Raw genomic sequence first — 26,385 nt, 5'->3', positions numbered from 1 at the left:
GTATTGTTACATTGGCTGTAGTCTAATGTCCGGTGTCCTGCGTGAGACGTCCTGTTAGAACATGAAAAATGGTTGTTTGTTCTTGCTCTGATAAGTCAAATTGCAGTGTATATTTACATTGGCGAATAAAGTGATTATGATCAATAGCCACCACCACCTAAATTAAGTAATTTCCATGGTCCAGGAAGGTTCAATCAACATTTGTGAACATGAGTGACTCTCTTCCAAAGCTAGAAAACAGAGAAGAATCAAACTTGTGATGTCAGGTATATATAGTCTGCAGCTGAGACCTTGAGTTTGAAGGATTTTGTAGACCTATCTTAGTAGTGTTCTCAGGTCTGAAACAGAGCATGTGCCCATGTACTTTGAACACTCCCCTCGGTGCCGTGTCATCTTTAACATCTTCATCGTCTATGGAAGAGCTTCAGACGTTGTACCCTGTGACATGACAAATGTAAATATTAGTGTTGTTTTTGGGAGTTTTTCGTGGTCACTAATACGGTTGGCCCATAGGAATAACATGAATTATTAAATAGGGCGTCGTTCCCCTGTAAGATACCTCAACCAAACGGATTCATTGCAATAATATATCCCTTTTTTTTTTTTTATCTGATAAACAAGTGCCACACAAACACAAATACCCAGAGGAAACAGTGGTCACCATAAATTAAGAGGATTGAACAGCAAGAGTGATTGTTTCTTTTAATGGCTTTATAAATTTTATTAGATAAGGCTTTATAGGAGTCTCATTAGGCTGATAGCACTGGGAGCAAATACACTCAATGTTCCCTTATTGGGCCATTAACATAATATGTACACACGGCTATCACGTCACCACCACAATAAAACACAATAGAACCTTGCCAGTTCCGAGGTAGAAATCTTTAAAAGATTTTATTACAAATTGTAACAAAATAATTAAATTAAATAAAAAGAATGTTGCCGTCTTGTCTCATTGAGCAAATATAAAAGTGACGGGATAGACAAAAATCTTAGTTGTGCATAAAAGTCCACAAGTAGACCTGCTGCCTGCTGGTCACTCTGTGTCTGCTATGAGATCAAAGAAATAAGGACCCATCTAATGCTGAGAACACATCATCTTGTAACTTTTTTATTTCAATTATTTTCAACGGTTTGGTCGCAGTAGGTCATATTAGTATATTATCAGACTGTGAAGCTCTGTATCCCCCCCCCCCAATGCTGCTTTGACACCTGAATTTCCCCAAGGGGATTAATAAAGGATCATCTTATCTTATCTTATATGACACACCTGGTGTTGTTGTGTTTTGGGAGCGCTGCAGGTCGAACAGGTCTCAACTTTAACTGCCTCGCAGGGTTAAGGGTTGAGAGAGGGTGCCCTGTAGTGAACTCAACCGGCATCAGTTATCAATTGGACCGACACTTTATAATGTGTGAAAAACGACATCCGGTTTACATGGGGATTCTCTGAGGGCCTAGGAGGGTGTGGGGATATAAACTGCTTGAATGGGACCCAGCCACAGTATATCACTTTATTTCTGGTGCATATTTGACCTGAGATTTCAGCACTGACTGAGTTTTCATCTGAGTCAAGAAATGACTATGGCAACGGTCGTACTATAAAATAAATAGTTACCCATGACAGAGTATATGGGTGGAGAAAAAGGGCCAGTCAATTAGCCAGCAACGTCTGTATTCCACAAATAGATCGATAATGTGACGGAACCATTTGGAACCTGGGATTGTATGTCAAAACTATCCTGAAATACTGTAGGAGTACTAATCTGAAACCAGTTTAATTTGTCAAGTTCTATAGCCATGTGGTCTAACCATTAATCCTAGATCAGTACTCAAGACTCCGAGCACCTTTATGCAAGATGTCAAAACCCTCTTTCACATAGGTTGAAAAAGGTGGCTTTTTTGTGTTCTGTGTTAAAGGGTCAGACTGGTATTTCTGAGACCAGCTGCCCACTGACCTAGTCTTGGAGACGGCTTGTTGTGCTGCGAGAGGTAAGGTGGTAAATGTATGTAGCGGCTTTTATCCAAAGCGCTTTACAATTTTGTTCCTCACATTCACTCACACATTCACACACCGACGGCGGAGGCAACCGTGCAAGGTGCCAACCTGCTCATCGGGAGCAGTTAGGCGGTTAAGTGTCTTGCTCAAGGACACTTGGACACGCTGCAGGGAGGAGCCGGGATCGAACCGGGAACCTTCAGATTACCAGACTGTGCCACAGTGGCCCTCCGGGTCCTGAGAAAAAGCTTCCTTCCTTCATGCATTACACACTGAATGAATGAATACAATAAAATTTTCAATGAATACGCCATTTAGGGCGTTGGTCATCAAACTTCTTCCAGTCGAGGACCCCCAAGTTGACACATAATAGGTCAGGGACCCACATGATCTGACAAGATACTTGCTGTTAAGATGTAGTCCAGAATTCCATAACGGTCTATTATTTATGGCAGGTGGTGAGAGTGAAACCTGTGATCAGAATAGTCATTCCTTCATTCTCTCAGACCCCCCCCCCCCCTCAAGCAGAACCACTGATTAACCCTTTCACTACCACACTACAGAAGGTTAACCCTTTACTATCACACTTACAGACGGTTAAGTAAAGGGTTAAACTTCTGTAGTGTTGTAGTGAAAGGGTTAACCTGCCGTCGTGTGTGGCAGTGAAAGGGTTAACCGTTTGGTAGTGTGGCAGTGAAAGGGTTAAGGGCACATGTCAGAAGAACCCTGCTGGCTTCCTGAAGGCATCGTGACGGAGTCTGGAGCGCAGCGTATACAGCGTTTCTAAATACACACTGTGTCCAAGAGGCTAATGGTAAAACGAAGCACGGAAGTCCCTCTCCCAGGTCCTGTCCCTCTCCTCCTGCATCCTGGTCTCCTCCTTCCTCTTCCCCCTGTCCCCCATGATCCCCTGCCGTCCCCTGGCCGCCGCCTTGACCGCCTGGGTGTCCTCGGCCTGGAAGTGGGTGACTCTGGCCCGCTTGCTCGGCCCGTAGCCCAGGCCCTGCTGGTCCCTCTTCAGCACGGTCGGCACCGGCCGCCTGGGCCCCGCCCCCTCCGGACCCAGGCCGTCCCTGGGGTTCCACCCGCTGCGGACCATCATCCGGTAGCTGGCGCTGGACGAGGGGAGGCAGTACTGCGGCGTGGGGTGCGGCCGCCGCAGGCTGAACTGGTGCAGCGTGGAGGTGAGATGGGACGCCAGGCTGGTGCTGTACTGGTTACGGCAGACCTCACACCACTGGGGCTCAGGGGCACTGGGAGGAGCAGAAAGAAAGAACGACGTTGTACTTTATTGACCTGTCTCAAACCCCGCCCTCTTTTCTTGATCCTCCAATCACAACTGTTGCTCCCAGTGTTATTTGGTCAAAGCAATTTTTTATTTTAGTTTTAGTCAGTCATGTGTCAAATGCGGGCGTAGTGGCAAGGCGCTCGCCACGAATGACGGAGACGCTGGGCTTGCCTGTTCGAGCCCAGCGCTCCACATTGCTTTCAGTTTAGCTGGCCGTCCATACTAATACACATTGGCCGTATTAGGGGGTGGGAAACTGATGGGTGGGGATCGAGCGTTGTGGACAGCGACTCCTAGAGGTCGGTTGGTGCGCCTGCGCAGTAGAATCAGGAAGTGTCGGGGGCAGCGTGAGCCTCCCACGCGTTACTCCTCGCCACTGAGAGATCGAGCTGCGCAGGTGAAAAGATGCGACTGCTGTTACCTCAAGTACCGGAGGGGACTTGTGCTATGTATGACTTAGTCCACATTGCAGCCGGCTTGTGGGAGGCAAGAAACAGCGTTCGTGACAGGGGAGGGTTGAATTGGATGATACGAAATTGGGATGGGAGAAAATATAGAAAAAGTGGATAAAAAAAAAGTTATGTGTCAAATGCTCTTTTTCGTTTATCATATTTAGTCACCTTCATTTATTCTTCGTTTAGTCAGTTTTAGTCAACTACAGGTCTGAGCATTTTAGTCTTCGTTTAGTCTCGATTTAGTCTTGCCACTCAGTTACAGCCTCATAAATTGGCGTGAGCACAAAAAGCTAACGTGGTTAGACTTATGTAAGCTATTTAATGTGTTCTATTGTGGTGGATACAAATAATATAGCGATCCATCATGCAGTAATGCAGGGAAGAAAGAGGAGAGTTTCCTTTTCTGTATGGTGCTTTATTTCCAGCTTAATATGGGGTTTTACAGGTTGATAATTCCCTTCTCATACACAACACAGCTGCCTACCTAATACGCTAGCTTCACAACAGCGTAGCATGCGGTCCGTCCTCCCATATCACCCGGGGGGAAACAACACCCCCAGCATAACAGTGGTGCCCCTAAGACTATACAACTAGAGCGACACACACCAACGGAACGATGTGTTGGGGATAAGCAAGTAAAATCTAAGTTGATGTTGTTGAATAAACTTTTAGCAAGATTTTATTTTGCAAACTACATTTTGTGTCGTCGTTTTTAGTCAACGACATTGCATGAATAATTTCGTCACGTTAGAGTCACATGATCTCCATTAACGTCTCGTCTCGTTTTCGTCGGGGGGAAAAGCTTCGTTTGATGACCATATTTACTTAGTCATCCTTTTCGTTGACTAAATTAACACTGGTTGCTCCCATCAATTGTCCTTGTGTGTTTGTCCTATCCTGACCACTTAGGAGCAGTGGGCTGCCACAAGCACCCGAGGAAGAGTTAGGCGTTGGGTGTCCCTGGGGCCATGTATTAAAGTGAATGCAAACCTGTGGTGATGTGTGTCCGGCTGCGACTCTCTTCCATAGCCGTCCAACTCCTCTAGCACCCCCTGGTGGCCGGCTAGGAGGGGAAGGAAAAGAATACCAGAGTTAGTGAGTTAAAGCACATAGCACAAGCACACACACAGACATGTCAGTGACCATACAGTATGTGTGACTGTATACAGTGCGTGTGTGTGTGTGTGTGTGTGTGTGTGTGTGTGTGTGTGTGTGTGTGTGTGTGTGTGTGTGTGTGTGTGTGTGTGTGTGTGTGTGTGTATGTGAGCAAAGGTATTATGCATGAGCACAATAGGCTTGCCGCAAATCCGCAATACCATTTGATTTGACCCCACAACTCAGGGCGGGATCCACAAAGAATGGATTGCACGGTGCTAATTGCACCCTTACTTACAATTCATTATGAATTGAAAATGGGGGACGCTGATGTAAACAAGACGAAAGTCTTTCTCTGGTCTGCATCCCCTTAACAATTGTGTGTATTGAGCCGTAATGTATTGTACCCATTCTGCAATCTGTTAATAACATTTTCAATCAATCAATGCTGCTTCTCAGAGGCAGGTCTGAGAGGGAACATGCTGCTTCTCAGAGGCAGGTCTGAGAGGGAACATGCTGCTTCTCAGAGGCAGGTCTGAGAGGGAACATGCTGCTTCTCAGAGGCAGGTCTGAGAGGGAACATGCTGCTTCTCAGAGGCAGGTCTGAGAGGGAACATGCTGCTTCTCAGAGGCAGGTCTGAGAGGGAACATGCTGCTTCTCAGAGGCAGGTCTGAGAGGGAACATGCTGCTTCTCAGAGGCAGGTCTGAGAGGGAACATGCTGCTTCTCAGAGGCAGGTCTGAGAGGGAACATGCTGCTTCTCAGAGGCAGGTCTGAGAGGGAACATGCTGCTTCTCAGAGGCAGGTCTGAGAGGGAACATACTGCTTCTCAGAGGCAGGTCTGAGAGGGAACATGCTGCTTCTCAGAGGCAGGTCTGAGGGGGAACATGCTGCTTCTCAGAGGCAGGTCTGAGGGGGAACATGCTGCTTCTCAGAGGCAGGTCTGAGGGGGAACATGCTGCTTCTCAGAGGCAGGTCTGAGAGGGAACATACTGCTTCTCAGAGGCAGGTCTGAGAGGGAACATGCTGCTTCTCAGAGGCAGGTCTGAGAGGGAACATGCTGCTTCTCAGAGGCAGGTCTGAGAGGGAACATGCTGCTTCTCAGAGGCAGGTCTGAGAGGGAACATGCTGCTTCTCAGAGGCAGGTCTGAGGGGGAACATGCTGCTTCTCAGAGGCAGGTCTGAGGGAACATACTGCTTCTCAGAGGCAGGTCTGAGGGAACATACTGCTTCTCAGAGGCAGGTCTGAGGGAACATAGAGGCAGGTCTGAGAGGGAACATGCTGCTTCTCAGAGGCAGGTCTGAGAGGGAACATGCTGCTTCTCAGAGGCAGGTCTGAGGGAACATACTGCTTCTCAGAGGCAGGTCTGAGGGAACATACTGCTTCTCAGAGGCAGGTCTGAGAGGGAACATGCTGCTTCTCAGAGGCAGGTCTGAGGGAACATACTGAAGCAAGAGTTACGGACGTAACAACGGCTGGAACACGAGATGACATTCACCAAGTTTAAACTGGTGGTATTTAGTCAAAGAAGAAGAAGAAAATTAATCGGTTTTGACACCGGAATATATATATTCTTTTTATAAAACGATACTCATTACCGCCCATGCAGCGATGCCAGGCAACCACGCATTCAATTCACAACTTTATTATATTAAATCAGGCAATTTTTTATTCATATATCCACACAAATCTCTCTACATGTAGTGTATGGGCGCCGAAACAGCATCATCATCCACACCCCTCTGAGTTTGGAGCCTGCCTAAACACCTGCTGGTATGGGCGCCTAATACGGACCTCTGTTTTGGGTATGTGAAATTCAACATCGTTTTTTTCACCCCATTACAGACTTTAATTCGTAGTATTTTAATGGCGTTTTGTTGCCATACAATATCAAGCAGTGCCACTGCTCATTAGCCACGGTTATCATTGAATGATAATCACCTGCTATTTGATCACAACCACCCGTTATTTGCGACCAAGATGTCTGCGATCGAATACTATGAATAGGATGAATGCTCTGCAGAACTGGACAGGAGGGAGGGCCAAAGGGTCCAGTCGTGTCACAGGGCTAATGCAGCCCCCAGCGAGTAGTACCTGTCAGCGCCAGCTCCCTGGAGTCCCGGCCCTGCAGGTCCACCACCCCGACCCAGGCCGCTCCTCGCCGTAACAGCAGCCTCACCGCAGCTCTCTGGCCCGACGCGCTGGCGCACATCACAGGCGTCCAGAAGAAAGGATCCTAGAGGCGGAAAACACGCACAAATCTAAGTCAACTGCCCTCCTGACACATGCCTGTCTATAGCACACACACAAATCATTTACATTTAGTCATTTAGCTGACGCTTTTATCATAAGGTACCTTCGGAACCTTTTCAAGGCTGGTTACTATGAACACACAAATCCATTGTTTATAAAGTCTCATATTATGAAATTTTATGATTTGGTTTATTATAAAACTATGCAAATAATGTACCGAGCTAAAGCAAAGTTACTCCCAGATGGGGTGCAAAGGTTTTTTTCAATACATGAAAGAAAATATGATTTGAGAGATATTTGTAAATTTACTGTTCAAAAAGCTAAGAAAGGGATTAAAAGGAAGTGTATATATATTTGGGGTTAACTTGTGGAACAATGCTGATATACAGTTAAGAATGAGTACCGGTAATTCGCTTTTGGTTTTTAAGAAAATAGTTTGTAAAGCTATTTTTGAAAACTACAAGGGTGAATAATACTGTTTTTTTTGCTATTTTCTTTTTGTAATTTTTGTTAAGAATATAGGACAGGCATATATAAGCATTATGCTTCAGTCTGTACCTTTTCAGTCACTGTAAAATCAAATATTGTTAAATGATGGTGTATATTGTATTGTGTGAGATGATGACTGAATAAACTACTACTACTACTACTACTACTACATAAGCGACTTACAAGTTCTGTACAACAAGCCAGCAGGAAGGGCACAGCTCTGGCAGCTAAGGGTAAGTAACATTGTTCGTCAAACAGTGTTGAACTTGAGTGCTACAGTCTTGAGTGCATAGTAGTATAGACATACTACTAGCATAGTAGGTAGTAATATAGACGAGGTAGATTACTTGGTAGCAAAGTGCTTAATAGTAGAAGACAGTAGGCGGCTACGTGGCGTAGTGGGTAAGGCGCTCGCCACGAAATGCTGGAGACGGTGGGCTCGTCAGTTCGAGCCCAGCGCTCCACATTTGCTTTCAGTTTAGCTGGTCGTTCATACTAATACACATTGGCCGTATTAGGGGGTGGGAAACTGATGGGTGGGGATCGGACGTTGTGGACAGCGACTCCTACAGGTCGGTTGGTGCGCTTGCGCAGTAGAATGAGGAAGTGTCGGGGGCAGCGTGAGCCTCCCACGCGTTACTCCTCGCCACTGAGAGATCGAGCTGCGCAGGTGAAAAGATGCGACTGCTGTTACCTCAAGTACCGGAGGGGACTTGTGCTATGTATGACTTAGTCCACATTGCAGCCGGCTTGTGGGAGGCAAGAAACAGCGTCCGCCGTCCGTGACAGGGGAGGGTTGAATTGGATGATACGAAATTGGGATGGGAGAAAAATATAGAAAATGGGAGAAAAAGTGGATAAAAAAAATAGTAGAAGACAGTACAAACTAAAGTCAAAATAGCATTGAATGTTCAAAGTACTGTGGGTAGAGCATGGCACCAATGGTTTGATAGAGAATGGTAAAGGTTTGAGTCCCACTAAGGACTGAAAGTGTCTGCAGTCAAGGTACTCTAGGACTCTTTGGATAAAAGTGTTCACCGAATTACTGTCTAACGCCTGTCCCGTCTCCCTGAGAGTGGCTGTCTCGTGGTGATGACCGGAGTAGCGGACGTCCCGTGATGATGTGACCCTCTCTGCGCCGCCCCCACTCCTCAAATAGATCCGCCATCAGCTCTATTTTAGAATATTTCAAAACATGCACTTATCTGTGTTTCATTACATGCTTACCAACTGTTCGCCTGTTTTATTGCAACACTACTATCATCGACATCTAAGGGAGAGCCCCCCCTTGAACGGCCCTTCTAAGGTTTCTCTCCTCCACATTGCCTGTGGTGCATTTTTTCCTATTGCTAGGTTCCAGTGAGTTTTTCCTTAACTTCGCGTGGGGTATGTCTGGGAGTGTTGCATTAATATATAAAAAAAAAATTGGACTTTATGTTTTTGTTTTGTTCTTGATTTATTGTTTCTTCTTGACTCGTTTAAAGAAGACGTGTCCGGCCCATGGGAACATTAACGTGTGTTGTCGGGCCTTACAAATACATTTGATTCGATTTGATTACATGGTATGTCTCTCCCATTTTAATTTGACACCCATCACACACACACATACACAGAGAAAGAGAGGGTGCTCTACCTGGAAGTTGATGTTAACTCCCTTGGAGAGCAGATCCTTTATCCCAGAGAGGTCACCCTCCTGGGCACAGCGCAGCAGCCTGAGCCCCTGGAGCTCTGTGGGCCTGGAGGGAGTAGCAGGCGCAGCACGGCTGTTACTGGTGGCATGAGCCACTCGTTCTCCGCTACTCCTCTCTCTTGTCCCCCCGTGCCTCTGGGCGCTTCCTTCTGCACCTCTAGTACTCCGCCTTTCCGCTGTCACACTGGTCCGGGTCTGCTGTACTTGGCGTCCACCTCCATCGCCAATTCTGTCCCTCTCTCCCAAACGCCCTGAGACTGGTTCTTCTCTATGACGAGCTCTGTGTTCCTCTCCTCTGTGGTTGTCTCTCTCCTCTCGTGTCCCACGCTTCTTCCGTGCATCGCCTCGGTCCTTTACTTCAGTTAGACTTTCGTAGAATCGCTTCGCCTCCTGGCCTCCCAGTGGGGTGCCAGTCCAGATGTTGGACAGGGCCCCCCTGCCGTTCCAACGAGTCTCCTGCTCTTTGGCAGGAATGAATGAACCGAATGCATCCATAAGACTAGAGGCAGAGTGGTAACGTTAGCACTTATGAACAGACCCCACCAGACTCTCCCACGGCTTCGGGCGGATCATTTAACACTAATCACGTTCTTTAATTAAACAACACAAGTAAGTAAACAACATCGGTCTGTCCATGTGTTGTCTCACATAACGTTTCGTTAGTTGCAACACCTATGAATGAATGAATACTTTATTTAACAGATTGCAGAATGGGTAGAATACAGTACGGCTCAATACACACAATTGTTAAGGCGATGCAGACCAGAGAAAGACTTTCGTCTTGTTTACATCAGGGTCCCCCATTTTCAATTCATAGTGTTTACGTCCGTCTATGTTGATTTGTGAAATGTCATCAAATTAGTTGATAACGTTACTAACGTTAGGTCGAAGTGAGCTTTTACTTCATGATGTCTGATGACATGGGAGTACTTTGAGTCAAGCTAACGTTAACTTTAAAAAGCTAAACAAAACAAAAATACGGCTAACAGTTAGCTAGCATAATAGTCAACGTTAAGTAGCAGCGCCAGACTGTTCAAAGCATATTTACGTGGTAAGTTCGGTACTTTAGTTAGCTGGCTAGCCTCCTAGTATTGGGATAAAGTAGTCGCTATCCACGTTTCTCTTCAAAATGCTGTCTTTTAAACTCTACTCTAGATGGGACAACAACGGTGGTGAGATAGCTGCCATGTTTGTTTAATGTTGTCTTTTCCGGCTGTGACCGACCGTTCTCTTCCTTTGCCGAGAAGTTGGAACTGCAGCGCCACCTAGCGCACAGGAGTCTCTGCATGCTAAACTGACGTCTCCATTCAATTACCAAAATGTGACATTTGTTTTAGTTGAAGGATCGAAATAATCTTCGTATTAAATAATGTCATTATTACACCGAATGTTAGCAGGGAATCAGCGGGGGAAATTAATGAGAGGCGATGTCCCCACTGAAAACCTACCACTTCATTCACGTCATTGACAAACATGATTATGTGCCCACCTACAATTGTACAAAAGACAATTTCAATATTGTAGAATACTTTGTAAAAACTTGCCAAATCGCTGGCCTAGCTTACCCTCGTTGTCCATGTCCTCAAGAAAAGGTGAAATACATAATCAATATGCACCAAAAATATAACTAATAAATTTTTTGACAATATTTTTATTCTTTTTTTTTTACAAAAACAAATGGAAAGTACAAATGGAAAGTAAACAGTTTTTGCTGTACCTGCAGGCTGCCACTCATTACTTATATCTACCCATCCCACCCCTTGCTCCCACCCAAGCCAAGGTTTTTCTCTACCAGTCCCGCCCCCAACCCCAGCGACCAGGAAAGTACTCAACAAAAATCACATCAGCTGAATGACATTCAGAGTTTAAAAAACATGTTTCCAAGACTCTAAACATTGCAAAGTTGAGGCTCATCAAATAAGTTCTCAGGAGTGCACATGTTCCAGAGCTGAAACAAAGACCATGTAAAAACAAAGATAATGTAGACTTACCCATTCAATTACGTTCTTTAGAGTGCAATTGAATTTAGTCCTTTTGTCAACAAGCGAACGTAAAATGGTGGATTTTTACAAAGTTGTCGCGAGTGTTCTTGTTCCGTCTTTCTTCCCAGACTACTGTATATACAACATGACGGCAGTCGAGTAGGTGTGCTTGGTGTCTGATTGCATGTCGCGGGTTTCAGTACACAGGGAAATTGTATGACACTTTCTGCTGCCCACACAACGCACTAGCAAGCTACTGTTACAGCGGCAGGATGATGTATGATGATGACGTCCATAAGGGTTGATTTTTTTTTAGTGCCGTCATGTCAATGACAAATTGGACATTATTTTGCCATCTGCATGCAATACAAATGTAAAAACAAAAACACACACACACATTTCTTTTTAAAACATCATAAAAAACTTCACAGACATAATTCCACTAGTGGCATTTATTCACGTGTCTATTCCTGTCTCCGATCTGTCTGAAGTACTGTTCACAGTGGGAGCAGCTGTAGGGCCTCTCCCCCGTGTGGATCCTCATGTGCACCGACAGCTTGTGTTTGCTGATGAACCCTTTGCTGCACACGTTGCAGAGGAACGGCCTGTCCCCCGTGTGGTAGCGCTGGTGCATCCTCAGCTCCGTCATGCGGCCGTACGTCCTCCCGCAGTCCGGGCACGGGAAGCTGGGTCGCACCGCCAGGTGCTGGCGGCCGTGGACGCTCAGCCGGCTGGACGACGTGAAGCCCTCGCCGCAGACGGTGCACTTGTAGGGCCTCTCGCCGGTGTGTATGCGTATGTGGGACTTCAGGGTGGTGGAGGAGGAGAACACGTTGCCGCAGTAGGAGCACAGGTGGGGACCCTTCCCCGTGTGGATGCTCATGTGTTGCTCCAGCTTGCTCTTGTTCAGGAACGTCCAGCCGCACTCGGGGCAGGTGGCGGGCTCCTCTCCCTTGTGTGAACTCATGTGCGCCGTCAGCTCCTCCATCGAGGGGAAGGCGTAGGCGCACCGGGTGCACCGGTAGGGTTTCTCCTTTTTGAACTGCTTGTGTTTCAGACAGTGCCGTTCGAGATCTTCCTTCTGGGTGAAGCTCTCCACGCAGCAGGTGCACTGGTGTGGCCTCTCTTTGACGTGAGTCCGTAAGTGGTTTTTAAAGTTTTTCAAAAACACGCACTCGCAGTGAGGACAATTTGACTCGCGCCGAGCGTGGACCCTCTGGTGCCTCTCGTAGCCGGGGAGATCCGTGAAGTGTTTATCGCACGTGGCGCAGTAGAACGGCGCCTCTTTGTGCTTCCTTTCGTGGTTTCTCAAAGCGTACTGAATATGAAACTTTTTCCCACAGACGGCACAAAGGTACGACTTCTCGTCGGTCTCCCCGCTTCCGGCGCTTTCGGCGCTGTGTACTTCCTGGTGTTTCTTCAGATCTTGCAAATGGGGGAAGCGCCTCTGGCAGTCCGACTCCGGGCACTTGTGACTTTCCGGCTTTATGCCGTGGATCGTCAGCATGTGCCTCCTCAGGTGATACATGGTGTTGAACCGCTTGGCGCAAACGGCGCAGATGTGACGACGGGTCTCGGCGCGGGCTCGGCTGTGTGTCTTGATGTGACCGGCCAGGGCCGTCTTGCCTCGGAACTTATTATTACAAACGGGACAAGCCAGCTCCTCCAGCGTGCCGCATCTTCTCACATGGGTGCCCTGGTGGGCCTTCATCTCTGCCCAGCTGCCCAAGCTTTTCCCACATTTGGGGCAGATGTACTGGTCAGTTCTATGCTTGATCTTAATGTGTTTGGTCATGTGGTAGGAATTCGCAAAGGTCATGTCACAGACCGGGCATCTGAAGGTTTTATTGTGGGTCTGCATGTGTCTGGCTAGCTTGCTTTGATGTCTGAAGCTCTTGCCGGTACAGATGGAACACGAGTACTGCGTTTTCTGTGTGTCCGGGAAGCCTTCGTCGCCGCCGTAGTCGATATCGGCCGTCGTCTCGTCACCGCCGACTTCGTTATCTTTGGCGTGGTTGTAATCGTTGTAATCGTGGCAGTTTCTCAAATGGCTGTTCATGTGGTAGGACTGGGTGAAAGCCATAGGACAGACTGGGCACTTGAACGGTCTGTCTTTGTTGTGTATCCGCATGTGTCTGTCTAGCTTGCTGGCGTGTATGAAGCTTCTGTCGCTACAGATGGGACAGGTATGTGATTTCTTTTTAGTCTTTGAGCCAGTAACTTCTCCAGCGCCATCAACTTCTAAAGCTTTATCAGTAGCACCGTTATGGTCCTCATCATTTACCTCATCGCCGCCGACTTTATCATCTTCATCATTGGCCTCATTGTTATCACGGTCTTCGGCCGTCTCATCACCGCCGACTTCGTTATCTTTGGCGTGGTTGTAATCGTTGTAATCGTGGCAGTTTCTCAAATGGCTCTTCATGTGGTAGGACTGGGAGAAAGCCATAGGACAGACTGGGCACTTGAACGGTCTGTCTTTGTTGTGTATCCGCATGTGTCTGTCTAGCTTGCTGGCGTGTATGAAGCTTCTGTCGATACAGATGGGACAGGTATGTGATTTCTTTTTAGTCTTTGAGCCGGTAACTTCTCCATCGCCATCAACTTCTAAATCTTTATCAGTAGCACCATTATGGTCCTCATCATTTACCTCATCGCCGCCGACTTTATCATCTCCATCATTGGCCTCATTGTTATTACGGTCTTCATCCGTCTCATCACCAACTTCATAATCTTTATCCTTGGCGTCGTCGTAATCAAAGTCCTCATCCCCGGTGTCATCGACACCACCGTCATCACTGCTATCATCAGTCCGACCGCCGTCCTCAACGTGATGTTGTTCATCATTATTACTACGGTAATCATCATCTTTCTTAGGTCCAGATATGTTTGATGCCGTTTTAGCTCCTCGGGGCTTCACTTGTCTCAGTCTCTCAAAGAGTCTCGTCCTCCCCCCTCTGAGTGCTCTCTGAACCGGACGGCCTTCCTTGTCCACGCGAGCAGCGTCCTCCTCCGGCTCCGGCGGTGATTTACCCGAAGCGTACTCCACTTGTTTGCCAACGATCACGGCTCTGGACAGCGTCAGCGTGTTCTGTTCCAACAGCAGCCTCTCCCGGAGGTGTATGGAGCTCGTCTTCTCAATCAGCTGATCGAGAATGAATTCGTCTTCAAAGTCTCCGTAGTTGCAGGGTTTCACCAGCTCCTCTAATGCAGAAACAAACTGCTCTATAGACTCGCCGGACCTCTGGGCTCTCTGTTTGAATCTAAAGCGGTACATCTGGGGGTTGTGAATGGAGCTGAAGTGAATGGTGAGGGTGGAAATAGCCGCCGCGTAAGAGGTTTCATCTTGGATCAGTGTCTCGTACACACGCTGTCCTTCCTGGCCGAGACAGTTCTGTAAGAATGCACACTTGCTAGAATCAGCCAAGTTGGTTTCACTGAGGGCCTCCACGTACCGCTCAAAAGACTTCTGCCATCTATCCCACGGAATGACTGGTTCACCAGGGACCGGTAGGAAATGTGGCGGTGGGGATATTATTACTATTAGAGGTTCTGGGAGGAAATGTGTGGATGGATCATCTTCCATTGTCACAGATTTTAGTTTTTTTCCTTCTTTAGATTAGGAAATGGTCATTGGATCAATGCAGTAGTCATCGTAGGACTGTGCTGTTCTGACGGCGGTTGACCAGGGCCTCTCCTGGGTTCATCCTCAGCTTCCAGAGTCTGTCACGGACAACCTATCTGCAGGAAGAGAGCATGTGAAAGAGAGAGAGAGACGTGGGTTAGTTCCTGGTTCTGGAGTAAGACTTTCCTCTAATTTATTCAATATATATATATATATATATATATATATATATATATATATATATATATATATAAATTTATATATATATACATTTTTTTATCAAATTTCTTTTTTCCTTTTTATACACAAAACAAGACAAACACAACACAGTAACAATAACAAGACCTCACAATAATAATAACAATGACATTAGCCATAACAAAAATAATAAACACAGAACATAACATAAAAAACTCTCTCGGCCGCTGAGACCCAAAGTTCAATGCTGGCCTGTCCAACCACAATCACCCCTGCATATAAATGATATCCAGCAGTGTCAGAGACCAATTAGTCTTTGTGAGTTTCTCAGGTTCTTTCCACCTCATGGCTATCAGCTTCTTGGCTGCAGTAACGGCCGCCAAAATGATTCTTTTTTGTTGTATGGATGCCGGTAGTAGCGATATATCATTTAGGATATTAATTTATTTATTCAATATTATAGTTTTTATAGTTCCTGTGTATGTATATTCCATCTGTAGCCTTGCACATCTGCTATGTTGTACATTTAACTTTCCCCACAAACCTGAATGCACATCTTTGCACACTGTGTATATAATATACAAGATGCACATATAGAATGTGCATAACTGCGACTATAACCCTGTACATACTGTGCACACATACCTATATAGATCAATACACCGTACTTGCCGAGGGTTCATGTTTATATAAAAAAAATTGTATTTACCTAATATTGCTATATTTCAATCTTAATGTGTTATTTTATCTCTTGCTGTGTTCTTGTACTGTACTGTGCCGACAACATAATTTCCCCACAGGGACATTTAGGTTTAACGACTAGAGCCAGGAGGCACCTTGAAATAGTACACTGTAGGTAGAAAGATAACTCTCTGGATCTATATAGGCTGCTTTTGTGAATTAACGTGATTCTGATTCTGATTCTGATTATTATTATTATTATTATTATATGTGATCATCCAACTGGAATTTCACCACTGGTTCACCACTCCAACACTAGTGACAGATTATAGATTATGTCACTGGTGACATACTTTATTAAGGGACTTTGAGTTCTACAAAAGAACAATATGAATCCCATTTATTATTATTATTTTATTATATGGAGGATTAATGACTGGAAATGTTGATTTCAGCCAGACTGAAAGTCTGCTTAGGCTGCAAGGTATTGGAGCCTACATCGTAGAAAACACCTATGGCTATTGGCTAATAATATTGCTTATTGTTTTATTAGGATCCCCATTAGCTGCTAAAGTAATGGCCGCCAGTCTTCCTGGGGTCCTCAATAGACCTTCACAACTTGCATCTTGACCAATATAGCGGCAATTCAAATATTTTGTAATCCATTCATCAATATCATCCATAGCTCAGATGCAATCCAAGTATTTTGTAGCAAAATCCCAGGTCAATATTTAACATGAAACAATATGGAAATAGCGAACCTGAGACCAAGGCTATCAAGCAACTCGGAGAAAAGAAATAACTTTAAAAGATTGAACAGCAACATTTTGAAGTCAGTTGTGATCAAATGCTTGTATTTTTCCAACGTTTATTTGAATTGTTCAATCGTGTCAAGTGATCTCAAGGGCAGAAGGGGTCGACTCATACAATGAGGACAGAACTGTGTTTTGCGTAGCAATATCCGGAATATAGGGAGGTGTAGTCTGATGTCACTTTAGTTTCCCTGCACGGTCCACCCGTATAGGGATTTATCATTGGGAAAATGTATTATTGGCTATTGTAATAATTCTGCCTCATGAACATTGGCAAGCTTTCCATTTTTGAACAAAATGAGTTCCCTTCTATCATTAACATTGTCATTTTTGGTTGAAATTAAATTATACGTAATTATTTTACGATTAATTGTTTCATGTTGAACTGTAGATTGTGGATGAATACACACAGAAAGGTACACCATGCCAATGTTCATGCTTTATTTGTTTTAAACAAGACGATTTAGAAATGTGTCCATTGGAAATACATTGCAATTTCAAGTGAGGTGGACCGGCCGGAAACAACAATGACGTAACCACTACACCTCCCTATAGACTAGTAGACTTGGTGTAAAATTAAAATGGAGCAGGATATATTATATTTGCTTAATAATTTGCTTGCCCGTCTCATCATCACAATCACAACATCTAAGAAAATGCATACGGCAATAGATACAATAGATATAAGACAGCCTAGCTGTTCCCCTGGTCAGTTTATTGCATAGCTTCCTTTTTACAAGAAAGAAAGTTAAAACGCTGCTATGCTATTGAACCTGTGGAATCTTTTTTCGTGATTGGCGCAGAATGAGTTGAGAACAAATTCTTATTTACAATGACGGCCTGTTGAGAGGACAAAAGGACCTCATGAAGGGTAACAGGGAAAAGGGGACAAGAAAATAAATAAACCAAAAGGAACAATCCGGATAAGACGAATAGATCATTGATTCAGGAATACTGTTACTATTACTAACGTTAATAATGCCTGAGATGTGAATCACAGCATTCTATTTAAGATCTGCTGTTATTCACTTGTTAGTACTACACTCATCCAGGATGGTCAGCTGTCATTCACTTGTTAGTACAGACTCATCCAGGAGGGTCAGCTGGCATTCACTTGTTAGTAGACTCATCCAGGATGGTCAGCTGGCATTCACTTGTTAGTACAGACTCATCCAGGATGAGTCTGTACTCATTTCTACAGAGAACTAAATTCTATTCTGTTTTCTCTTGATATGTCACTGTTAATGGTACACAATTATATCATACAGTAACGTTAAATAGCTGCCAGATATTGAAAGATGAATAAAGGGAAAAGTTGCAAAAGCACTTACTCCAGAGTCCTAGGACATTATTTGACCATTTTACAGCCAAGAATACAAAAAAAACCCAGGCGGAATTATATAATGGTAGTAATAAAAGGGTTAATAATGGCCGTTGTTGAACACAGAGGATCTTGTGGACTATTTTCTGTAAAGAGTAGTGCTAAAAGATTCCTAGTCTATGTTACCGGCTGCAATTACTACATTCATTTTATATTTCACAAGTGTATCAGTCTCCTTAGAAACCGTCAAAAATTGCCATCGCCGACTATATTGCAAGTCGTCTTTGGCGGGGTATTGGGTAAAGTTTTCAACTAGCAATAATCGCGCCTCGGATAAACCTCATCGGCTACGATACTGCCACTGCGCAAAGCTGACTCTGCACCCGCCGCGGGAGCGGGGTCTATCGGCTCAATGGTAATCTCTATGACGGTTTGTACCCAAAAAATAAAAAAATGTCGTGAAAGGGAATTTTTATTTATTTATCAGTCATTCATACACAAACACACACACATAGCCATGTCCCCTTGTGTGTGCGTGTGTCCATGATGCCCCCATGATCAAGCTTTCCATAAAGTTTGGCCATGTTATGTTAATATTATTATAGGTCACTCCCACGGCCACGCCCATCGCCTACACACACACACACACACAAAGCAAACGTCACGTTTAAATAAATAACATTGGCCTCATCGAGTTTTCCCTCATCTCAATAGCAACCTTACCCCCAACTGTTCTTCAATCCACTGGTTCTTCAGCGAGTTTGGGCTGGAGAGAGAGAGAGGACTTCTATCATTTCTCCAGAGTGGTGTTTTTTATTTCAGTTGTACATCAAATACCACCAACGGCCATTTCTTTGTGATGATGGAGAGAACGGGTCATTCCTACCGAAGTTATCCGCCGTACACTGCATCAAATACATTCCATATTTCCATCAATGTAACTAACACGGCATTATGTGTATGATGCTTTCATCATTACATTATTGTTTACGTGCCGAGGCTGTAGCTGACTACCTGCGTTCATGTCAAAGGCAAAGCATGATGATACGAAGCAAACGGATAAACTAAACTGTTTTTAGTTCTTCTTCCTTATTCCGGACTAAAGGACCAATTGGAAGCTCCTGGTTGGCAAAACAGCTGCGTCATTTCCGGCCTGTGTACGTAGTAGCGCGCGCGTGGCGTTATTTCTAAACCTAGCCGCATTTCTCGGAGACGCTCTCTGATTGGCCGACGCCTGTTTCTACACTGGTTAAGCTTAGGCACTCTTCGAGTTCGAAGTTGGTTAAGATTAGAGTTTGTCTTAGAGCGTGACGGCAAGTTCTTTCGACGGTTAAGCTTAGGCACTCTTTCGAAGTTGGTTACGGTTAGAGTTTGTCTTAGAGCATGGCGATAGAACGCCAGGTAGTTTACAGGCTGTTGGACGTGGAAATGGGCAAAGACACAGCTCGTCACGGATTGGGCAAACGCGTCAGTGGCCAATCAGAGAGCGTCAGTCAGTGCCAATCAGAGAGCGTCAGTCAGTGCCAATCAGAGAGCGTCTGCCAGAAATGCGGCTAGGTTTAGAAATAACGGGGGTCACAGGTTCACAGATATGAGGACAAGTGAGTCCCACAAACTGCAATGCATATGCTTTTAAGAGTTGTATGTATACGTACAGTAGGTTGTTTTAAAGCTAATGTCCCTCTAGCTAATGTCCCTCTCTCTCTAGCCATGTATTTTTTAATGTTGCTTGGTAATTAGTTTTTTTATTGCCAGAAACATAATTTGTGCAGTTTTGAATTTGATTAAGTCCATGCATTTCAATGTTTGACTCTTTACAAACAGACTGTTTGTGTGATCTAAATATCTACCATGATGTACTATCCGTATGGCTCTTTTTTGCAGTGTGTATATCTTTTTGAAGTTGCTTTTATAATTATTTCCCCAAGTTTCAACACAATATGATATGGTAATGGTACAATGAGTGTGCAATACAATGTATAATATCGTTTTATGATTCAGAATATATCTAGTCTTGCCCATTAGGCCTATACCAATACTTCTCGCTAACTTTGAACAGAAATATTTTATGGGGTTTCCAGCAGAGTTTGTGGTCTGTTAAAACCCCTAGAAACTTATATACTCTCAAAATTTTTACATGATCAATTTCCAGTTGAGGATCAGTGTTTATTTGACAATTTCCAAATATCATGACGTTTTTTTTTTTTCAAATTGAGTGATAACTTATTTGTATCAAACCAACCTTTTAATTTGTCCATTTCTTTCTTTGCCACTTCTAAAAGCTGCAGTTCACCCCCCGAACTGCCGAACATAAAATGTTTGTGTCATCCTCATCCCCAAAGACGACAAGTTTCAGTATGTCAGATACATCATTTATGTATAAAATGAACAATTTGGGTCCCAATACTGACCCCTGTGGGACACCACAGGTAATGTTGTGACTTATGCTGACCCATCAGAACAAATTGGTTACTATAGCTTTTATAACCACTCGAGAGCAACCCCTCTGACACCAAACCTGTCCATCTCTTTTTCAGTAAAATCTCATGATCTATTGTATCAAAAGCTTTTTTTTAGGTCAATGAATATTCCTAATACATATTCTTTTCTCTCTATATGCAGTCCGTTATTTCCTCTAGCCCCATTAATGCCATGGAGGTAGATCTAGGTGTTCTAAAACCATACATAGCTGTCCATTAGGAGATTATGTTTTTCAATGAAGGTGTCATTTTGAATGACAAATTGATTATATGAGATAGTGGCTCCACAATTCCCTGAATAATTTTTTTTTTACCAGAGACATATCAATGGCATCGCCATCTGTGGAGGTTTTATTCATGCATTTGTTTACCATATCAATAATGTCCTCTTTCTCTACAGATCCCAAAGATATTGAAGCAGAGTTTCTTTCTCCACAATCTCCCAGAGCAAAGGCAATCTCTTCCCATTATTGGCTAGTTTGGCAGCCATTGGCTAGTTTTGGTCCCACATTCACAAAAAAAGTTGTTAAACCCATCGACTACCTCATTTATAAGAGTAACTTTTCTCTCCTTTTCTGTAAAAGAATCAGTGTAAGCTAGGTTGGTTTGTTTATTTGTAATAATACTATTTAATATGTCCCATATTCCTTTAACATTATTTTTATTTGTATCTAATAATTTGGTATAATAATCCTTCTTGCATTTCCTCATAATACTAATTCGTTTGTTTTTGTATTTTTTATATTTTAACTCAGCTTCTTTTGTTTTGTCTTTAATAAATATCCCATATAAAGTATTCTTTTCTTTGCATGCATTTTGTATACCTTTTGACATCCATGGATTTTCTGCAAACTTGTTCTTATTGCTACACTGTTTCAGTGGACAGTTTTTGTTATACAGGACTTAAAATTTGTCTAGAAATATTGCCTGTGACTATAAAATGTTCCTCTTATGTCATGTTTAGTCTTGGGATAATTCCTTTCCATGACAAGATGAATTGGTGTTGCTGGCGTGAGGGGGGGGGGGGGGGCATGGGTTAACACTTTCACTACCACACTACAGAAGGTTAACCCTTTCACTGCCACACGGCAAAGGGTTAACACTCTCACAACCACACTACAGGTTAACCATCTCACTACCACACTACAGACGGTGTGTGGTAGTGAAAGGTTAACCTTCCGTAGTGTGGTAGTGAAAGGGTTAAGGGGGGACAACAACACGTTGTGTATTAGGGAACGGCCCTACCTGTGCTGTGGGGATGTAGGCCTGAGGGAGGAAAGTGTCTTAGAAATGGGGGGACATAGGGCTGACCCAAGGTTGCTGATCAGTTAAAACCCTCTTAGCTGGTCTGAAATTGGTTGAACATCAGAGTCACACGAGTTCACTCTTAGACCCAGCGGAGGTTTTAATTCTGGTTCAGACATTTTCAGAATGGTCGAATTATATAAACCTCATAAAGTCCGAGTCCCATTCATTCTCTATGGAGCAGCCCCCAGCTTTAACATCCCAGTGACATAGCTGATTAAAGTTCTCTCTCTGATTTCTAGCTTTAGGGGAGTGATGACAAATACTGACTGAAGTGTCCTGGGGCACAGCTAGAAGTTTAAATGCATGGCATATCTTTTAAGAAGTGAAGCCTGAAAGAACTGCTAGAACCGATTCCCTTCTCAAATGAGAGTACAGTAAAACACGAATAGTCATAATGCTGCATTTTACACCTGTTATAATGGAATGATAATGGCCCCATTATTACAGGACATAGAGTAAGCTGTGAACGTATGTAACTGGGTACACAAGCAATCCTTGGGCTACTACAACTTGCAATGAGCATCAGCTGAGAAATATGAATGTAGAACTTCAAATATCTAAAGTAATCTATAAAGTAAGCTAGCGACCACAGGCTTATCATTCACTTCCATTCATTTTGGGGGCAGAGTCTAAATATCGTCAGACGACAGGGACGGCAGTGGTCGCTAGCTTACTTGTAGATGCACTTACATAGGGGCAAGACTGCTGAAACTTGACATGTTCTACTTAAGTGAAATATCCCTTTAAGAACTATATTCCCTATGTCTAATAATGTAAAATAACGTTGAAACATTGTTCAAAACATTTTTGTCAATAACAAAAATACCAAATTCAATTAAAGCATTAAGGTTTTAATAATCCAAGGGAAAATAATTCTGCCACCAGTATTTCATACAAATATCAAGATTAGGTTCCATAGTATAGCTGGAAACCCCAAACCCACAGTGCTTTCTTGGTGTGATTGAGTCTACATGGTCCTTCATTCACACAGAGTCAGTGACCCATGTGCCAGTGTTAACCTTCTGTAGCATTGTAGTGAAAGGGTTAACCTTCTGTAGTGTGGTAGTGAAAGCGTTAACCTTCTGTAGCGTGGTAATGAAAGTTAACCTTCTGTAGCGTGGTAATGAAAGAGTTAACCGTCTGTAGTGTGGTAGTGAAAGGGGTAACCATTTGTAGTGTGTTGGTGAAAGGGTTTTAGTGTGGTAATGAAAGGGTTAACCATTTGTAGTGTGTTGGTGAAAGGGTTACTGTTCTGTAGTGTGTTGGTGAGAGGGTTACTGTTCTGTAGTGTTGGTGAAAGGGTTAATGTCCTGTAGTGTGTTGGTGAAAGGGTTCATGTTCTGTTGTCTGTTGGTGAAAGGGTTAATGTCCTGTAGTGTGTTGGTGAAAGGGTTACCCCCATATACACATACACACACACATATGTACATATGGAATGTACATTATGCACAGTGTTCTTGCCGAGATTGAGTCTACATTAGTCCCCATGCAAAACGCTACTTCAGTCACACCAGTCAAGTCAGGCACCTTCCCTCCTGTAGGCCGGACCAAAAATAAATCATACCAGCAAACAAGATCATTTGTGGCATTTACTCGCGTGTCTATTTCCGTCTCCCAGCCGTGTGAAGGTCTGTCCACACCGGGAGCAGCTATGATGCGCGTGTCTTTGTGTGCACAAAGTGTCTGCCGCACACAGTGCAGTGATGCGTCCTCCGCGCCGTCAGGCGACCAGAAGTCCTTCCACAGCCGGGGCCACGAGTAGTGTCTGTGTCACACTAGCTGTTGCTGTAAAAGCTTTGCTGCAAAGAGAGCACTTATTTGGTGTCTCACCGGTATGGCTGAGAGCACAGGGGCGTTCAGGGTGGAATGAAGGAATGAAGGCGAGGAGACTTCCTTCCTTCCTTCCTTGCTCATGTGCTTTTCCAGCTTTCTCTTGTTAGGAATGTCCCGCCACATTCAGGCCCCCGTTCACACGCATATGGATATTTTTGAAAATGTAGAGTTTCCTCTGCGTTTTGGCCTCCCGTCCGTCTACACAAATATCAGGTCACAGGAATCAAAATCGGTTTTCCGTGCATACGTATGGACAGGTGAAACACAGCTTTTGAGGAATGCTTGACATCATGACCTCAACTTGCGCATTGGCGATTGTTTTGTATGTATTGAGCATGTGCCAGGCACCTACACAGGTTTGTTTTACGTGCGTTCTATACAGGTAGGTTTAATTTAGCATATTTACAGAATAGGTCTGGAGTGCTGAAGTTCAAATAAGTGTGATGAAGGTGCTCTTTGGTAGGTAATACAAAAGCTCTGAAAAAAGGCACTTCTTAAACATTCAGTACAATGAAAACCGTGTTTTTCAATCTCAGGACATTTTCAAACGTTTCACATGTTAGAACTGTGAAAATAAAAGCCCCTTTATCTCTATCCCCCTGGATATTAACAACCAAACCATTTCAGATATCCAATTTGCTTCCCTGAAGAGATTGATTGAATGAAAACCTTTATTTCTTTTCCCCATAGGGAGATTCAGGTGTCCATAACAACAGATTGCATAATCAACTCGGGTTTACCCTGATTGGCCCATCAGTCAGTAGTTGTAAAGGATATCGGCTAGCTAGTCCTTGCCTGATATATCAGACAGAATTCAGTCCAACATTGCTTCCACTTGATTTCCGTGGGGGAGGGGGATTCGATCTTCTCTAACCAATCACTAGAGACCAACGTATAATCCCCACACAGCACTAACCAATCACTAGAGACCACTGTATCCTCCCCACGCAGCACTCTGGCTCACTCAATTCAGATCAAGCTGTCAAACTAAGCGCTGCAGACCAAATATGAATTAAGATCCAGCAATTTCATATCCTATTTCTTGCCTAAAAAAATATTTTAGTTAACCGTTTAGGTGGAAAAAGACATTCACGAGCAAGCCGCCATGTTTTCCCCGCTCCCCACACTTGACAGCGTGATTTTTTTTCATAGCCGTAGTTTGCGAATAAGCTCTCTGATTGGCTAGCCTGCGTACAGCGAAGACCCTCTCTGATTGGTTTAGCTCCGAAGGGCTCTTCCGCCTTGTACATATATATTCTCCGCTTCGAAGTGGTTATGCTTAGGCCCTCTTTCGAAGTGGGTTATGCTTATAGTTTATCTTTAGAGCAGGGCGATGGACCACCAGCCCCGATTCCAAACTCTAAGCATAACCCACTTCGAAAGAGGGCCAAAGCATAACCACTTCGAAGCAGAGAATATATATGTACAAGGCGGACATTTCTATCCCAGAGCCCTTCGGAGCTAAACCAATCAGAGAGGGTCTTCGCTGTACGCGGGCTAGCCATTCAGAGAGCGTCTTCGCAAACGGCGGCTACGAAAAAAAATCACGCCACTTGACAACGTTAGTCCCGCCCATGGCACTGATCTTCCTTTCAATGAATTAACATCATTATACAGGTTAAAAATACAGACAATATATGTGCATGTTGAAACAGAACGGAGATACAGCACCAGCTGCCTCCCCCGGCCGTTTCCCCTTTAGTACATACATACAATGCAAACACCTAAACACGAAGCCATTTAGCCTTATTCACTTCGCCGCCATCTTTATTTTCGTAGATAGCTTTTAAGGAGCTGTAAGTGGTATTTTGTTAAAATAAGTGTCTACCAGTGTTTCCCACAGGATTTTGTGAGACTGTGGTGGGTGAACCTCGGCCCCTCTAGGGGGGTCCGGGGGCATGCCCCCCCCGCAACTTTAAATTTGTTTCAGTTTTAAAGTTAAATGCATCAATCTGGTGCACTTTGAGAGCAAAATAAAGAGGCTAGATCTATGATGAACTTTGTGCTCAAAACACAAAAACGACTAGAGCATACATTTGAGCCATCAAAGAAATGAAGCAAAAGTGGTTAGCTGTGTTGAACTGGTTTATTTTTTAGAAAATAAAAAAACATACTGGATTACTATTACGACTACTACCACTGACAATACTACTGATACAAAAAGATATAAAAAAAATTTAAATAAAAAAAGATTTTTTTATTAATCTTTTTTTGGTTCAATATAAAATTGTGGCGGGACCAGTCTAGGTAATTAATGGGAAACACTGACTCTACACTCCGACAGCCATCACTGATATGAAGTGTTTGGTCAGTAACATGGGTCTCCCAGTCCCTCCACTGTGCAGTAAAGACAAAATACAGTTTCTGGTATCCCTTCCCACTTTATCCAATAAAGAGAGAGAACTCCATACTGCAAAAATGGTCTTGACAAAAATAAGAAATAAAAACTAGTTTTAAGCAAATATGTCCTTGAAACAAGTAAAATAATCTACCAGTGCAGTAAGCTAATTGACAGGCATGGCAAGATTTCTTGAAATAAATAAAAAAAAAATATATATATATAGGGATCTCTCTCCTGATTGGATAACGTGGGAAGTTCCGTTTACTGCAGAGCAGAAGGACTGGGAGACCCATGTTACTGACCAAACACTCTATATATCAGTGATGGTTATAGAGCTATTTAACACTTATTTTAACAAAAGAATACCATTTACAGCACCTTTAACACATTTCAATGAGCTGATGACTAATTAACTTTCTTTGAGTTTCAAAACACAAAAAACGACAGCGGTGAGAAAAAAGTCAGTTTGACTTTGTAATTCCAATTTCCGTATTCTGCCTGTTATTTTGGTTATTTGGCTACATTTTTTACAGCAAA

The 26,385-nt window shown here is 43.8% G+C and overlaps 2 protein-coding genes across 2 annotated transcripts; both read right to left on the bottom strand.

Annotated features, from left to right (window-relative positions):
* Window positions 1–949: 949 nt before the first annotated feature.
* gpank1 (G patch domain and ankyrin repeats 1) lies at window positions 950–10,447 on the bottom strand. The gene is made up of 4 exons (XM_084318595.1): window positions 9,211–10,447; window positions 6,930–7,071; window positions 4,730–4,802; window positions 950–3,249 (listed from the first exon to the last, which is right to left on the bottom strand). Exons 1-4 carry the CDS (start codon window positions 9,760–9,762, stop codon window positions 2,805–2,807), a joined length of 1,212 nt encoding a protein of 403 aa, XP_084174721.1. The 5' UTR covers window positions 9,763–10,447; the 3' UTR covers window positions 950–2,804.
* Window positions 10,448–11,089: 642 nt separating this feature from the next.
* Window positions 11,090–18,933, bottom strand: LOC311232680 (uncharacterized protein). The gene is made up of 2 exons (XM_084319548.1): window positions 18,610–18,933; window positions 11,090–14,990 (listed from the first exon to the last, which is right to left on the bottom strand). Exon 2 carries the CDS (start codon window positions 14,833–14,835, stop codon window positions 11,692–11,694), a length of 3,144 nt encoding a protein of 1,047 aa, XP_084175674.1. The 5' UTR covers window positions 14,836–14,990; window positions 18,610–18,933; the 3' UTR covers window positions 11,090–11,691.
* Window positions 18,934–26,385: the final 7,452 nt, after the last annotated feature.

The sequence above is a fragment of the Notolepis coatsorum genome (assembly GCF_963971535.1).
Source record: "Notolepis coatsorum genome assembly, chromosome: 7".
Classification (NCBI taxonomy): Eukaryota; Metazoa; Chordata; class Actinopteri; order Aulopiformes; family Paralepididae; genus Notolepis; species Notolepis coatsorum.
The sequence above is the reverse complement of the archived record's forward strand: the minus strand, read 5'-3'. Positions and strand labels throughout refer to the sequence as shown.

What these genes read in the sequence shown, in the direction of transcription:
- gpank1 (XM_084318595.1), bottom strand. Translation starts at nt 9,762, where the DNA reads ATGGATGCATTCGGTTCATTCATTCCTGCCAAAGAGCAGGAGACTCGT. An exon ending in CAGGGAGCTGGCGCTGACAG is followed by an intron (nt 4,803 to 6,929) that starts GTACTACTCGCT and finishes TTCCCCTCCTAG; the next exon opens with CCGGCCACCAGGGGGTGCTA. An exon ending in CCGGACACACATCACCACAG is followed by an intron (nt 3,250 to 4,729) that starts GTTTGCATTCAC and finishes TGCTCCTCCCAG; the next exon opens with TGCCCCTGAGCCCCAGTGGT.
- LOC311232680 (XM_084319548.1), bottom strand. Translation starts at nt 14,835, where the DNA reads ATGGAAGATGATCCATCCACACATTTCCTCCCAGAACCTCTAATAGTA.